This window comes from Nelumbo lutea, chromosome 7 (genome assembly GCF_056320005.1).
Source record: "Nelumbo lutea isolate HS-2025 chromosome 7, American lotus-T2T, whole genome shotgun sequence".
Classification (NCBI taxonomy): domain Eukaryota; kingdom Viridiplantae; phylum Streptophyta; class Magnoliopsida; order Proteales; family Nelumbonaceae; genus Nelumbo; species Nelumbo lutea.
In genome coordinates, this window is record NC_142690.1 from 54,693,694 (window position 1) to 54,708,838 (window position 15,145).

The following is a 15,145-nucleotide window of genomic DNA, read 5'->3' on the forward strand; positions in this document are numbered from 1 at the left end:
TATTAGGAAATGCTGAACCATTAACTTGTTTAAGCCTTTTGTTCCTCATTTTGTTTTTACCTCTTCTCTTCGTTGTATTAAAAGAAAAACGAGCAGCTCATACTTTTTTGATTGGAATTTTCTTTTTGTAAAGCAATAGAAATTTATATATGGGAATGAGTATAGGCTCAGATCTGGTTATCCTTGTACAGATCTTCGTTGTACAGGGCTATTGGGGAAAAATGGGGTCACTGTAACTTTGGAAGAGAATCTCTGAGGCGCGTCTAAAGACACTGTCTTTAGAACGTTATTTGCCCCCACTCAGTTTTATTGAATTTGTTGTTGGGTTGTAGGCAAATTTATTCTTAGGATACAACAGAGCCTTGGGTGAGAATCTGTAACCAACAAAGTTGAAGAATCTCCAAAGAAACCTTCTGTGAGACTGTAGCAGACCGGATTGAGAGAGAGTGTGTGTGAATTTTGAAAATTGTGTGTTTTAGAGTCTGATTCATGCTCCTTAAATAATTTGTGAAGAAGTATGAGGAAAATGTAGGTGTTGGTTTAGAAAAGGCACATTGAACAGTCACAATGTATTGTGACTGTTTAAAAAGTAGTTATCAGTTAGTTACTATTGATTTTGAATTGTGCCTCTTGATCACACCCGATCGAATCGTGACCGTTGATCTCATCAATGGTGATCAACGGTCAGCAACACACCAAAACCAAAACCGCCCATTGCGAGCCACGTGGGTGCGAGCAAAGTGCACCTCTAAAGCGCCGCACACATGTGCGTGCGTTGCGTGGTATCAAATCCCCATACTCTCCTCTACTAATACTAAGGAGTAAAATCAGCTCCTATTGAAATACTAAAAACGAAACTTGTAATTTTCCAATGTGGGACAAGTTCAAAACTATGTTTTGTAAGAAAAAAACCAATTTTTCAATCAAGTGTGCAAGTTCAATTTCTCATGTAATTCATTGATCAAACCCATTGGATTTAATCTCTTATGAGATTAAAATCCAACAATCTTTTTTTATTGGAATTTTCTTTTTGTAAAGCAATAGGAATTTATATATGGGAATGAGTATAGGCTTAGATCTGGTTATCCTTGTACAGATCTTCGTTGTACAGTGCTTTGTACTTTTTGAATATTTTTAATGAAAGAAAAAAAAAAGGATGCTATGTGGTGGAAGGTATGTTCATCTGGATGCTGGTATTTTCTGTATTTTTTCGACTTTTTTTCTATACTTTTTGGTATTTTTCTATATATTCTTTTTTATATTTTCAGTATTGTATTATTTTTATGTTTAGATATTTTTATTTTTTCATATATTATTCTTTTTCCTGTATTTTCTTTATTTTCTTTATTTTTTATGATACTTTTTATTATATATAAATATTTTTTTAATTTATTTATGACACCACGGATCAAATCATTCGACCCGAACAGTTGAACCATCGAACCGAAAAATGGTACCCAGAACAGTTTCGTTTTCAAATCGGTTTTTAAAACCTTGATAATGCAAGATGGATGAAGTGATGAACAACTTCGGTGAAGGGAGTAGTCCATTTGATTACGGAGGACGGAGGTAGAAATCTAGACGAGGTGGAAGATGGAGGAATCCTATTCCTAAACTCCATCGTTCCCAAGAGAGGAATCCTATTCAAAAATTTCATAAACGTCATCATCTCAACAATATAAAAACCCCAAATGTGGGCAACAATTTGAAAGGATTGAAGCTAGGGCTGTTCATAAGAATGCCCAACCCGACCAAACCGACCAATTCGGACCGACCCAACCCGAGTCGGCCGGGTTTTCATCAGTACCGATCGATTTCGGGTTGGACAAATATATAAACTGATATATCGGGTTGGTTTTGGTTTTCTTGTGTGAAAACCGAAACCAACCCGACCCGAACCGAACTAGTCTTCTACTAGTTCGGTAGTTCCTAGTTTGAGTAGTTTCCTATTTAACTATAACTAGTCTTCTACTAGAACTAGAAGGCCCATTAGGCAATTACAATTGGAATAGGCAATCTATCATAGTTTCTAACTTTCTATAATCTTTTACACCAAATAGGCAACTCATTAGGCAATTACAATTAGAACTCAATTAGGTGTCCTTTTGTACAAGAGCAAAACCGAAACCGACCCAAACCAACCCAACCCAACTCAAACCGACCAGGTCGGTTTGGCCTATCAGTGGGTTGGTTTCGGTTTCCACCTCAGGTAACCTGACTAGGTCGGGTCGGTTGGAAAAACCCCAATAAACCGACCCAACCCGACCTGTGAACACCCCTAATTGAAGCAATTGGACTGCCATAAACATCTACATCTCGTAATACGTTATTTCTTAAAAAACAAATGCAAGTGACCAGTAGGAATGGCAGCTTACCTATTTCCCAGATGGGATGGGGAAATTTTTCTTGTGGGGATGGGATGAGGAAATTTTCATTCTCATTAGCAGGGATGGGGCAAGGATGGGGAGAACATTCTCTGTCCCGTGAGATCCCCACTAATATATATGTATATATGTACACATACATCTATATATTAATATTTTTAAAAATATGATTGAATATGTTTGGATCTTTTCTAATAGGATTGTAAATTTTAATTATTTTTATTTTTAAAATAAAATTAAAAAGAAAAACAAAAATGATTAACATTACAAAAGATCACGGGGAATGGGATCCCCGCAGGGATGGGGTAACGTTGTCCTCGTTAGTGGGGATGGAAATTTTCACAGGAACAGGGCCCGCTCCATTGCCATTCCTAGCTAGTGACCAGCGAGGGAAAAGGTGGGGAGATGAAATGGGTTTGAACTTCAAACCAATGTGGACCTAGAAAACCACATTATCGTTCTAGAGCTAGACCCCGACATGGAGTTGCCAAACCAGTTCCCAAAAGAATATATCTCCGATCTCACCAAAATTGCCATCGACACAACAAAGCCACTATGGGAACTCCATCTCTTCAATGTGAAAACCTCGGAGGCGGAGGCCATGGGTTTTTTTTGAATCCATCACTGGTGATGGCATGACCCTCGTATCTTTACTGTTTATGTGCACCAAGGTTCAAAGTATTGACACAGGTCGATACGTCAATAGCGTATCGACCTGTATCGGTACTTTTTATTTAGGTTTTATTTTTTTTTTCAAAACCAGTTAAGAGAGGTCAGTTTAAGGTCCGACTACCCTCTAAACCAGTGTTTGACCCAATACAACCCCTGGAGGGGCATATCAAGAAGCTATTGGCACGATACATACTTTGAACCTTGATGTGCACTTGTAAGAACCCCGATCCAAGAGCATTGCCGACGATTCCAGTATAGAAAAGAGTAGCTACAAGGAGCTCGTAGTTCCTATGGGTCCTCTTTTCGGTATTGCCTATTTTGCACGAGACCGGATTTGCTCCTCACACAGGGCACATCACTCACGCCTCACACACACATTGTACCATGCATTGGAAACATCTCACGTATTTATATGTTATTCTTCACGGGAGATGTTCCCAATGCATGGTGGATGTGCATGTGAGGCACCCCCCGTGTGAGGAGCAGATCCCGTTTCATTTTGCACTTGCTCTAAAGTTGTCCATGTTGGTGTTCATAAAAAACATGGATATGGCTCACAAGCGATTCATGGAAAACATGGATATGGTTCGCAAGCGATTCATGCATCTGATTATGAGTCTTGATGATATTAACTTGGTGAAGAATGAATTGAAAATGGTGTGCTACTAGCCACATGAACATTGTTTGTTGGGATAAAACCACAATTCTTCATTCTCATTCTCCATTTAGCTCAGGCTACCGACCCTCAGGCTTCCAGCCCTTACGGCTATGCGCATTGTGAGTGAAGTGTTTAAATGATGCTTTAGGGGTAATTTCGTAAATGTATATATTTTCCGTCTTGGTCAGTGACAAAAGGGAGGTTTCTGTTGAGTTTCTAAAAAATTTAGGAGAGGTATTTTGGTATTTATTACAATGAAATTATAAGAGAAGTTTTTATGACTGTAAGAAACATTGGGCGAGCTTTTTGTATTTTACCCAAAAGAAAAAAAACCAAAATAAAAAATTTTCTTCCCGGCCCTTTTGCACTTATCTATATTTTTAAACATCTCAATCGTTATATTTAAATATTAATATAATTTTTACATGTTTTCTTCAATTTTATATATTTTATTTTCTTATTTAATAAAGTTTCTGTATAAGTTCACCATATTTTGATTAATTAATTAATTACTTGGTTGTCGAATAAATGAATCATGTTTGGGTTAATCCAAACTCATACTAAACCCGATCCATTTAACATCCCTACTTAAAATATGTTTGGAAGCTTTTTTTATTTTGTGGCTGTTATAACATTGAATTAATTTCATTGCCATTAACGTTTATTTTTGGAGAAAATTTCGGATAGATACTCTGTAATTTACACTGAGTACCAATTTAGTGTCCGAACTTTAAAACATAACAATCAAATATCCGAACTTTCATTTTGTGACAATTTAATACCGGCGTAACTCACCGTCAATCACTCCAATTTATTAATTCGAGGGTAAAATTGCCTTTTTCGAATAGTTTGTCAGAGCCGTTTATCCATACCGAAAACCCTCGATCTTCTATTCTTCTTCCTATTTTCTTTCGAACCTAAGTCCAGTCACCATCCCACCACCGAAGCCTCCATCTCCGCCGACTGCAAGTACCGTCTACGCCAGGTAGTCTCTCCCCTCCTCCTCTTTCTTCTTCCTCCCGCCGGTGGACTCTGTTCACAGCGTCCCTCCAACGCCGCCGACCAGTGTTCTCTGCTTTTTTTTTTTCTTCTTCTTCATCACTTTGGCGGCTGTGGCGGTGCTCTGTTCACCGCGCGACAGACTCTCGCCCTCTCCTGGTCTTCTTCCCTCTTTCTTTCTCCTCCTCCTCCTCCCACCACCTGAACCCTGAAAAATGTGAATCGACTAAATCACTAAATTCTTTCTACATTATGCAACATTTAACATTAATTCTTTGCGGTTTATTTTATTAAAATTTTTAACATTTAATTTTTTTAATTAATGAACTTGAAATTAATTAATAATTCATAGTTTTGTAGCTTCTGTTTACAGGTTTGCTCAAATTGAAATTCCAATTTGATATTCGCTTCAGGCTTGGAATTTGATCTTTGCTTAAAGCTTTCAGTCCACCAAATTCGGCCAAGATACAAGACAGTCCACATAGTTGTTCAGTCTTGCAGGTTAGCTTTAAGTCCTCTTGAAAGCTTGAAATAGAAATTTAAATTTTAAACTTGAATAAATTGATTTCATATCTTGAATTTAGGTGATATTGATACTCAAATAACTGAAAATTGGAATTGAATTTAAAACAGTGATAGTGATAGTGTGATACTAAAATAGCTGAAAATTGAAATCAATTTTAGTAAAATCAATTGAAAATTGCATTATAATATTTGAATTGATATTCTTGAAATGCCTTTGTGATGGTAATTTCAGTTAGATTTTGAAATAAAATAAAAGTTGTTAACTTTTTTAAATTAAAAATTTAAAATTGTGGGAAAATGGAACATATTGTATTAAACATTGAAAGTTTGAAGTGTTATTTCTATTTTGGATTATTTTTCTTTTTTTGATGAATAATTTTGGATTAGTTTTCCCTCATATTTGGTATTTTTTTTTGAATTTTATTTATTATTATATATTTCTATTTATTACATCAGCACAGTTTGACCTCCAATTCAACCCCGGTTGGACCTCTGACCCGTGAACCTCTGCCTTTACCAGGTCGATGCCCGGTCTGCTTCTCTGAACATTGGAACTGACTCAAACCCAATCTGAGCCAACAAATTTATTATATTCGGGTCCATCGGTTCTAATCTGATGGACCCAAGAACTAATGGTTCAATTATGGATCTAAAAGTACAAATCCTATAGACCCAATGGACCCGAGAACTATCGGTTCCATTATGGATCTAAAATTACAAATCCCATAGGGTCTGATTCGGTTCTGGGACTTTGACATTTCTTGTTGGTTTGGACCAATTCTACCCTGTCTTGACCCATTGATAGCCCCATGAATTGAAATCCCATTCCTGTTGGGATCAAACCCCCTCAAACCCTTCTCGTTACCAGATTCCTGCTTTCCAATCCTCTCTCCCTTTTCTTTCATCATTCCCTCCTTGGATGGCTAAAGTTTGAGGAACCAAACTAAACTGAAACTCCAATGAGGTAAGTCACGCCGGTTATCAAAGCAACAGTATCAAACTCGAGCAGAGGTATGGGAAGCACTTATAAGTTTAAGAAGGGTGGAAACACTGGACATGAAAGAAGAGGAAGTTGAAGGAGATTCAAGAACAATTATTGGGTAGCTAAGTGGCAAACAAGAGGTAGCTTGGAACTACAGACATGTTATAAGAGAGCTACAAAATATAATAGAGGAGCTACAAGCAAAAATGAAATGGGTTTTACAGGCTGCAAATGGACTGGCAGACAAATTATCAAAGCAACGGTATCAAGGGATCAATTATATCAGGGCCAAGTTGGTTAAGGGCTGATGTATTTTCTTTGTATGGAGGTTAGCTGATGCTAACCTTCCTATACAGGTCTTTTTTATTTTTTGGTCAATAACTGCAGATTCATTAAATTAGAAAATTATGTGTACAAAGTAAAATACAAAGATTGAGAGATAAACTCTCTTATCTCTGCCCAAATGTTAAATTTATACAATTGCACTCAAAACAAATTTTCTCTTCCCACCCCTTGCTTTGCCAACACATCTGCAAAAGAGTTTGCATTTCTCTTAACCCATTATGCTCTCACTTCCATATCCTTGATCAACCAATTGAACTTGTTCTTCTCACTGTTGGAGTTCCACAGCTTCATTTCTCCACTTGTTAACCACCCCACTACTAGCTTTTGCATGTTAAAGAATAAATAATACCTATTCAGGGACCTCTTCTAATAGCTTAAGCTTTTAGGCTAATAGTTCCTTGATATGGTATCTGAGCCTATTTGACCAAGTGGTCTAGTGTTCGATCATTGTTGCCTCCATTATAATTAAGGGCCCGTTTGGTTCACATTTGGAATCGGAATCAGAAACAGAATGGGAATCCTTCGGAGTTGGAATCGGAGTGGTCTATTCCCATAGTCCGTTTGGTTCAGACAAGAATGGGAATGAGAATTCGAATAAGCAGGAATAGGATTTCATTCCCAAGGGAGGGGTAGGGAATGACCATTCCCTCAAACGGGTGAATGCCATTCCAGTTGGAATGGGAATGGGATTCCAATTCCGCCTAACCATTCCAATTCCGTTTCCAGACCCCTATTCCCCGTGAACCAAATGGGTCCTAATTAAATTTCAGCACAAAGTATGGGTGGGCCTGTGCTTGTTCACGCTTCAAGTCTAGTGGACTTATGTGTTAGGGGGTGTGTTAAAGAATAAATAATTCACATTCAGGGACCTCTCCTAACAGCTTAAGATTTTAGGTTGAGCAGTTCCTTGGGATTGAGTTGTTGTACTCACTATTATATTATTAATAAAATACAATACTGTTAGTCATAAAAAGGGACATCATTCAATCTATTTCCCCCTTTCAAGTCATTGACTGGAAGTAATGTTTTTGAACTCGGTCTGTATTCATCTTTCTAAAATCTCACCCTAATGCCAACTTCCAATGCTATTTACCTAATAACGCTTTGTTAAAACCCCATATTCTTCTTAATTCTTATTGGTCTACACACTTTATCCCACTTAATCAAGCAATTGTTCTCTTTGCTACCTCCATTCATAAGAATTTACACTTTCCAGTTGTTCCACAACAACTGACAAAGGTTACGACCATACCTAGTCTACCCCTCCCAAGACCCCAGACAGCTGGGAGCAACATTGGTTAATGGCCTTTTAGAAAGGAGATGTTGAAATGCAAAGTATTGAATAAATAGATTCATGATTCAGTCTCCAATCTCCATTGAATGAAGAATTGTCAAAATGAAAATTGGAGACTTTGCAGCAAAGCATGGATACTTGGTTGCACTCTTGACTGTAGAATAAGGTGGAGTTGCTCTATGTTCTTACATACACTAGTTGAGTGGCACGTGCAAGAGGAGAGAGAGCAGAAAGGAAGAGAAAGAGAGAGAGATGAGTCGGGTGTGGAGGGAGGGAAATTAATGGAGAAAGAGAATGGGGATAGGAAAACAGATGGATTAGATTTTTCCCATGCTGTCTGGAGTCTGGACATGAAGCCAAGGCATGTATCAGCTTTATATGGTCAAGATGAATGAACAGGGTCAGAAATAGGGCATAGAGGAGGAGGAGGGAGAGATTAATAGGGTCAGATAGATGAAAATAAAGAGGGGGGGGGATCTAAATGGATTAGACTTTTCCCATGGTGGTCTGGAGGCAAAGCCATGGCTGTTATTTTATTTTATTTATTTATTTTTTGATAAGAAAAGCCATGGTAAGTATTGCCTTATATAGTAAAGATCAGTGAAAAGGGCCTGAAATGGGTGTTCACCCTCTCTCTCTTTTGTACCTTCTCAAGGTTTGTTGCTTCTATAAACTTTGTTCTTGAAAAGGTTCTAATTTTGTCCCTAATAGGCTAATACTTCTATATTCTGCTAATCTTGGTTCCACTTTTTATTTGGTTTCAGTAATTCTGAAATGGAGGAAAGCAACGAAGAAGTAAAGACATTCAAGGGTCTGGGTGTATGTGATGAACTGGTGGAGGCCTGTGAAAAATTGGGTTGGAGAACCCCTTCAAAGATCCAGGCTGAGGCAATTCCTCATGCTCTTGAAGGTTTGTCAAATGATTTTGGTTTTCTGCCCTCGTTATTTATTTGTATACATTTTTATCTTATTTTTTGCATTTTCCATGGGTTATGTAGCTGTTAAATTTTTTCTTCCTTTTTTTAACAAGTTTCCTTTCTGTTCTTTTGATGGGTTTCGGTTAGTATATTAAATTGGTATTAATGCATTGACTGGAAAGAAAGTGCATTGTGTTTGAATTCTTGTGTGAATAGCCAATTTAACTTTGCAGGCATTTTTATATCATTCAACAATCAACCCATCTAATGTGTTTGTTAATTTTATTCTAATTTGTGAATTCTGTGTTTGATTGGTTCTGTGTATTAGGAAAAGACTTGATTGGGCTTGCACAAACAGGTTCTGGTAAAACTGGAGCTTTTGCTCTCCCCATTGTCCAAGCCTTACTACAGGCTCCACAAGCATTCTTTGCCTGTGTGCTCTCCCCAACAAGGTTTGTTCTGCAGACAGCTTTGATTCCTCATAGAAATCTTGTCCCTTTGAGTTTGGTGTTTTTGATTAACAAATAGTCTTGTTTTTGTTTTTTTTTTTTTTTGATAGCAACAACAAATAGCCTTGTTGTTGTCTTAATTTGAATTTTCCTCTTCTTTTTACTCCAGGGAACTTGCAATTCAGATTGCTGAACAGTTTGAAGCTTTGGGATCTGGCATAGGTCTAAAGTGTGCAGTGGTTAGTCTTGTTTTCTTTCTTTTGTGCATGAACTTTGAAGTGATGAGCTTGACTCTTACATTATTCATTGCAGTTCAAACTACAGAGCATATGATTTTGGTTCCTCAACTTTTAAACTCATTTATTTAATTAATTATATTGTTACCTATTATGTTTTAGCTTTAACATAGTAGGAATGTGGCTTTACAAGCCTTTACTTATCAATGACAAGGACTTAAGGATATTGGCTAGGGTGTGGGTGGTTGGGACCATGGTTTGAAGTTTCAATTTTGTTAGGAATTTAAGCATATGCAATAGTTAAATTCTAGTTTCACTTAGATACCCCTCATAATTTCAAGAGTCAAATTGATGAGAATCTTGCAGTAATATCCCAACAAATAGTTACATATCTAATATGCAATCATATCAAAGAAAACAGAACAAAAAGAACTTGGAATGGTAAACAGTTTATGCAGTGAAGTGGTGGAAGTTGGCGAGACAGACAGAGAAGCTTGGTGAGAGACCGAAGGTTCTACACGCGAGTCTGCTTGGAAGATTCATTGGCCTGGATTTGGATGAAGAGAAGGTGGAAGCTTGGGTGGGATTTGAATTGGGGAAGGAAAGGGTTGTGGGTGCTAAAAAACTGAATGGAGGCTTGTTTTTGTTTATTCCATGACAGAAATCATGCAGAGTATATGCTGGAGCCAGAAGAGAGAAAGAACAGGGACTGCGATTTAAAATGAAGTTGGTGGTTTCCAGCAGCAGGGATGATTCAAAAAGGGAGAAGGAAAGCGATGTGGATTGGGTATTCCACTCCATGTGTGGTGTACCTTGACTTTTAAAGCAATCAGCGATTTGTGCAGTAAGTTCTTGAGCTTTGATGATGGAAACAGGAAGTGGGAAAAAATGACGTGGCAAGAATACTAGTGGAGATAGAACACATTTCAGATCTCCCAGTTTCTGTGGTGCTTTACTACGTAGGTGAAGAATACAAGCTGGGGATTTTTGCGGAAGGTGAAGAATATGCGTTCTTTAGGGCTGGAAAAGGAGGCAATAGGTGAGGTGAAGATTGGGATGTGGAAGAGAAAGGGAAGAGGGGAATAGAGCTCCAGGATCAAAGGCTTGAGATGAAGGGGAAGGTGAAAGGTCAGTCGGAGGTTGAAGACGATGGAGAAGGAAGACAAAAGGGTAGGGAAGTAATTTCGGGAGGGTTGTGCTTTAGTGGGACACATGGAAGCTGGAGGCAAGAAACAATTGAATTCAGGGGTTTCTAAGGTGGGAAGGCCAGACGTGAGTGGCAATGGTTGGTCTTCGGCCTCCTTAGCAAGTGGATTTGGAGGTTCTCAGCTGAAAGGGAGGCCTGGTGGAGATCCCTCATAGCAGATAAGTATGGGGTGGAGTGGGGTAACTGGAGAGCTAGGGATCCTCCCCTAAGTTGGGGTAGTTCCCCTCGGAAAGCTATCATGAAAAATTTTTCTGTGTTCATGGAAGGGATTTCTGTCAAGATTGGTAAAGGGGATAGAACAAAATTCTGGAAGGACCCCTGGTGTTTGGATGGGACTCTAGCTGAGTCTTTTCCTCTACTTTTTCAGTGTGCTTCTAACCAAGAAGCTTCTGTGGCTGAGTACTGCTGTTCGACTGGTGGGTCTCTTACTTGGACTCTTTAGGAGGGATCTATTTGATTGGGAATTAGGAGAGATTGTGGATCTGATGGCTCTTCTTCAGAAGCAGAAGATTGATCTGCAGTTGGAAGACAATGGTGTTGGAAATGGAATTCGGATGGTGAATTTACTGTCAAATCCCTTGCCTCTAAAATTTGCTATTTGGGTCTCACTGATTTTCCTTCTTCACAGATATGGAATCCTATAAGTCCATCAAAAGCCAACTTTCTGATTTGGATGATGGCCCTTGACAAATGTCTTTCCAGAGTTAATCTGGTGAGGCGGGGCATCCAGATTATGGATCTTTCCTGTATTCTTTGTGGGCACCATGCTGATTGACAGATCATTTGTGTATTCATTGTCCGTTTTCCTCTCAGATTTGGGGACACTTTCTCAAAGCCTTGGATTTCAGTTGGGTAATGCCTAGATCGGTTAAGGAGCTTCTCTGTTGTTGGAATGTGAAAGGCCTTAGCAAGAAAGAGAGCCTGGTGTGGAGGACTATTCCTGCTGCTGTCTTATGGTCCATTTGGGCTGAGAGGAATAGTAGAATTTTCTGTAATGAAGCTAAAAGTCCTGAAGATATCATTCAGAGAGCTATGGGCAAGCTGATTTCTTGGGTGTTTGTATCTGAGGAATTCAAAAGTCTGAAATTGTCTTCTTTCCCTTGCTCTAATTCCTGGTGGAGAATGTAACTGCTGTGGTTTTCAGGCTGCCCTTTTGGGTCTGAACCCAGCTTGTATGTGCTTTTGATTTGAATAAAATTACCTTACCTTTTCCAAAAAAAAAATGCTAAGTTCAAAGTTAGAGATGCTCGAAGGAAAAATTTAAGAACTTTAAAAAGATAAAGTTTAAGTTTTCAAAGTTTGGAAGAAGGGCCTGTTTCAAAGATCGAAGAAGGAAAACTGAGGAGTGGGTTTGGAAAATTGTTAGAGATGACTGCAGAGAAGGCAAATGTGCTTTCGATGCCAGAGATCTCTCGAAGCTACAAATTTGAGCATTGAAGCTTTGTTGGCTGTGAGTTGCCGCACGTGGCTAGTGATTCAAGTCCGCACAGTGTGGGTTTTTCTATGGCAGACAAGGAGGAGGGTGACCTGACCAGCAGTTAGGTACGTCTATAAACTTAAGTTTTGGCTCTATTTGGGTTGTGCTTCAAGGAGCGTTTCAGGGAGGGAGTTGGGATTAACTCTGTTGGCTGTAGGTTTAGAAGGGAGGAGAAAGGAAAATAGGATAGATTTGGTAGGAAAAGTGTAGGGAGATGTAAGGGGAGAAGGGACTGATAAAGAGGGAGTTGGGGAGATAGGTGAGAGGTTTGAGAAAGTTCGGATGGAAGTAAGTTGTGACCCTAAGGATGTTGGTAAGGAAGGAGAGAATGGTGCAGTAAGAGGCTGTGAGGACTTTTCAAGAGCTGAAGTGGTTGTAGGAGGTTGGGAGTTGATTTGGATCGGAAAAAGGAGTTTCGAAAATTCAGATGTTTTTGGGGAGAGTTGGAGGTGGTACCCTTGAGTTTCAAATAAATTTCATTCCGGTGCCATTCTTTTGCCGGTATCTCGCTTGGGGTAAGTTGGTCAACCAGGTAATTGACCGACTTTACTATGTTCTCGCGCCGCTATAATGGGTTCCTTGGAAAGCGAATTTTTCAGAGAGTATCGGTTACTTGGGTAACTAATACTCTCTTGGAGGGTGGGTAAGCTTACCCACCTGCCAAAAATGTTAATCCTCTCTCCTCTCTTTGCTCTGGTAAGTGAAAGCGTGTAAGAACGTTGACACCGATGTTACCTGGTGTTGGCTTGATGACTTTTAGGAGGTGCAAATTTTTTTCTCAATGATATCAAACTCCTCTAGGGCTGCAAGTCAGGCCAGGTTAGGTCAGGTTGAGGCCAACCCTAGCCCAACCCTAAGTTCTAAACCCCCAACCCTAACCCTAACCCAACCTGACCTACCCAACCCTAACTCTAACCCTAACTAAATTCCTTCAACCCTAATCCAACCCAACCTTCTTCCTGTCCCTTATAATCTCATAGAGCTTCTTAACCTCAGATCTTAACTCAACTTTCACTACATATATTAATCCTATGTTTTATTAGTATTTGTTTGTTGATATTTTTATTGGTTCTTCAAGTACAAAATTCAGAAAAAAAATGTTTGAAAAGACCATAGTTTATTATGAGTTATGACTTCATCTTTTATGGTTTTAGCATAAAACCATAAAATATGTTGTTAAGGTTTTAGCATTTCCAATTAGGATTAACCGAAGTGATTATCTTAAAGGAAATAAGTGATAGTATGTGGTAGGGGCTATACAACTATCATGCATCTAAACAAATCAATGTATGATATATCATATATATAATATTTATATATGACATGTACTAGAGATGGGTTCAGGTTGTGTTGGGTTTCCCGAGGGGTCAACCCTAACCCAACCTGAAGTAAAGTCGGGTTCATAAATTTCAACCCTAACCCTAACCTGAGCATCGACCCGATCCAACCCAACCCAGCCCCAAGTTGCAGCCTTACACTCCTCTGTGTTGGCTCGATGACTTTGAGGTGGAGTTTGGTAGAGGATGGTAGACAAAGGGCGCTGATTTGACTTAGGGGGAGTTGAAGAGTCAAGGGAGTGATTCTGTGGAGGTTGAAGATTGAGGGTTTTTTGGGAATGAAGAGAAATTGTGGTGATAAGCTGGTTGGGTTTTCTAATGCTTGTTTAAGGAGGGGGGCTAAAAGAAAGGAATGGTCTGTCAAGAGTTGATTATGGGGGTAAGTCTCTACAGTACAAAACCAATGTAAGGGGGGAAGTCAAGAGGTTGGGAGGGGGAGGCTTGAAAAAGGAAAGCAAGGGGTGATTGTGGAATTGAGGAGGAATGGTGTTTGTGTGGGGCCCATTTTCCCAAGAAGTCAAGGTTGAAAGATGGGTGGGGTGAGTTAAAGGTTTTTAAGAGGGATTATTTGGGGAATTTCAACTTGGGTCTCCAAAGGTTGGGCATTTCAATTTTTTTCTTTTGGGGGGGGTGGGGGGTGGGGGAGGTTTTGTCAAAAGGCAAAGTCTGTTAAGGGGGAGTGGGTTTGGGTTGTTACGGGGTTTGAGGGTGGAGAAATTCCAAACTTGAGTTTGAAGCATGTTGAGTTGGTGGAAGGTGGTTGTCTTGAGCAGTTGTCAGAGAATTGTGCTTCAGGAGCTTTTGCAGGTGAAGATGTTGGAGAAGGCTCAAATGAAGTCTCATGTGAGGTCATCTGGCATGGTCTGGGTGGTGCTGTTTAGACTAGAGGTTGATCTTTGGTTGATCCTTTGGGCCATTCTTAGGTTCTTGAGTTCTCGGAGCTTGATTTTAATTCAGTTTCTTCTCAAGCTGTGGTTCCACAACATTGTGAAGTCTCAGGAGGGGATCTTGAGCCTAATCCTGCTGGTACAGAGGAGATTAACTTGCCATCTCATTGGAGTTCAAATAATGTTGAAGTTGAAGAAGTGATTATAGGAAAGGTTGTAGTTGATTTGGGTAGAAAGAAGGATTTGTTGACTTCAGAGGTCCAAGGTGAAGGATTGGTGGTTGTGAAGAAACCCAGAGGTCTAAGTAAATTGCATCAGGTGCCGCGAAGGTCTTCTCGCATTTGAAAGTGGGGTGGTTGGGGCTGGTCCTAGCAATAAATACAAAAGAGTTAATAAGAGAAGAGGCACAAGCATGAAAGTCAGTAATCGGAAGGTTCTTGGTGGGGTTACTGATGATAGCCTGAGGGTTGCTGTGGTGCATTTGCATGAAGAGGAGGTGGAGATTGAATGTGAAGATATTAGGAAAGATGATCAGATGAATGAATTGCTGGAAGGAGAATGGGAAGGATGTCTGGATGTGAAGAATCTTGTGGATAGGGATGTGAAGATTGGTAAGGCTTTGGGTTTATTTTCTTGGGTGGAGAGGTGTTCACTAGAAATGTTTTTGAAGAGCCTGAGAAAAGTAGGGAGGAGAGGCATAAGAAGAACAATTTGAGGGAAGGGGGAGAGGCGTGGGATGAAGCAGGAAGAGGATCTTGTCGGGAAGGAATGATCTT

The 15,145-nt window shown here is 39.4% G+C and overlaps 1 protein-coding gene across 3 annotated transcripts in view; it reads left to right on the forward strand.

Moving 5' to 3' along the window:
- Positions 1-4,521: 4,521 nt before the first annotated feature.
- The window catches only part of LOC148846451 (DEA(D/H)-box RNA helicase family protein), a 46,748-nt gene continuing 36,124 nt past the window's right edge, over positions 4,522-15,145 (forward strand). The window contains exons 1-5 of one of the 3 annotated variants that reach the window (XM_088954650.1): positions 4,522-4,699; positions 5,087-5,214; positions 8,624-8,769; positions 9,105-9,228; positions 9,395-9,464. In XM_088954650.1, coding sequence (XP_088810776.1) covers positions 8,634-8,769; positions 9,105-9,228; positions 9,395-9,464 — 330 coding nt within the window. In that variant the 5' untranslated portion in view covers positions 4,522-4,699; positions 5,087-5,214; positions 8,624-8,633. Of the gene's footprint in view, positions 4,700-5,065; positions 5,215-8,623; positions 8,770-9,104; positions 9,229-9,394; positions 9,465-15,145 lie in introns of all 3 variants that reach the window. The other 2 variants (XM_088954649.1, XM_088954652.1) reach the window with 2 other exon arrangements.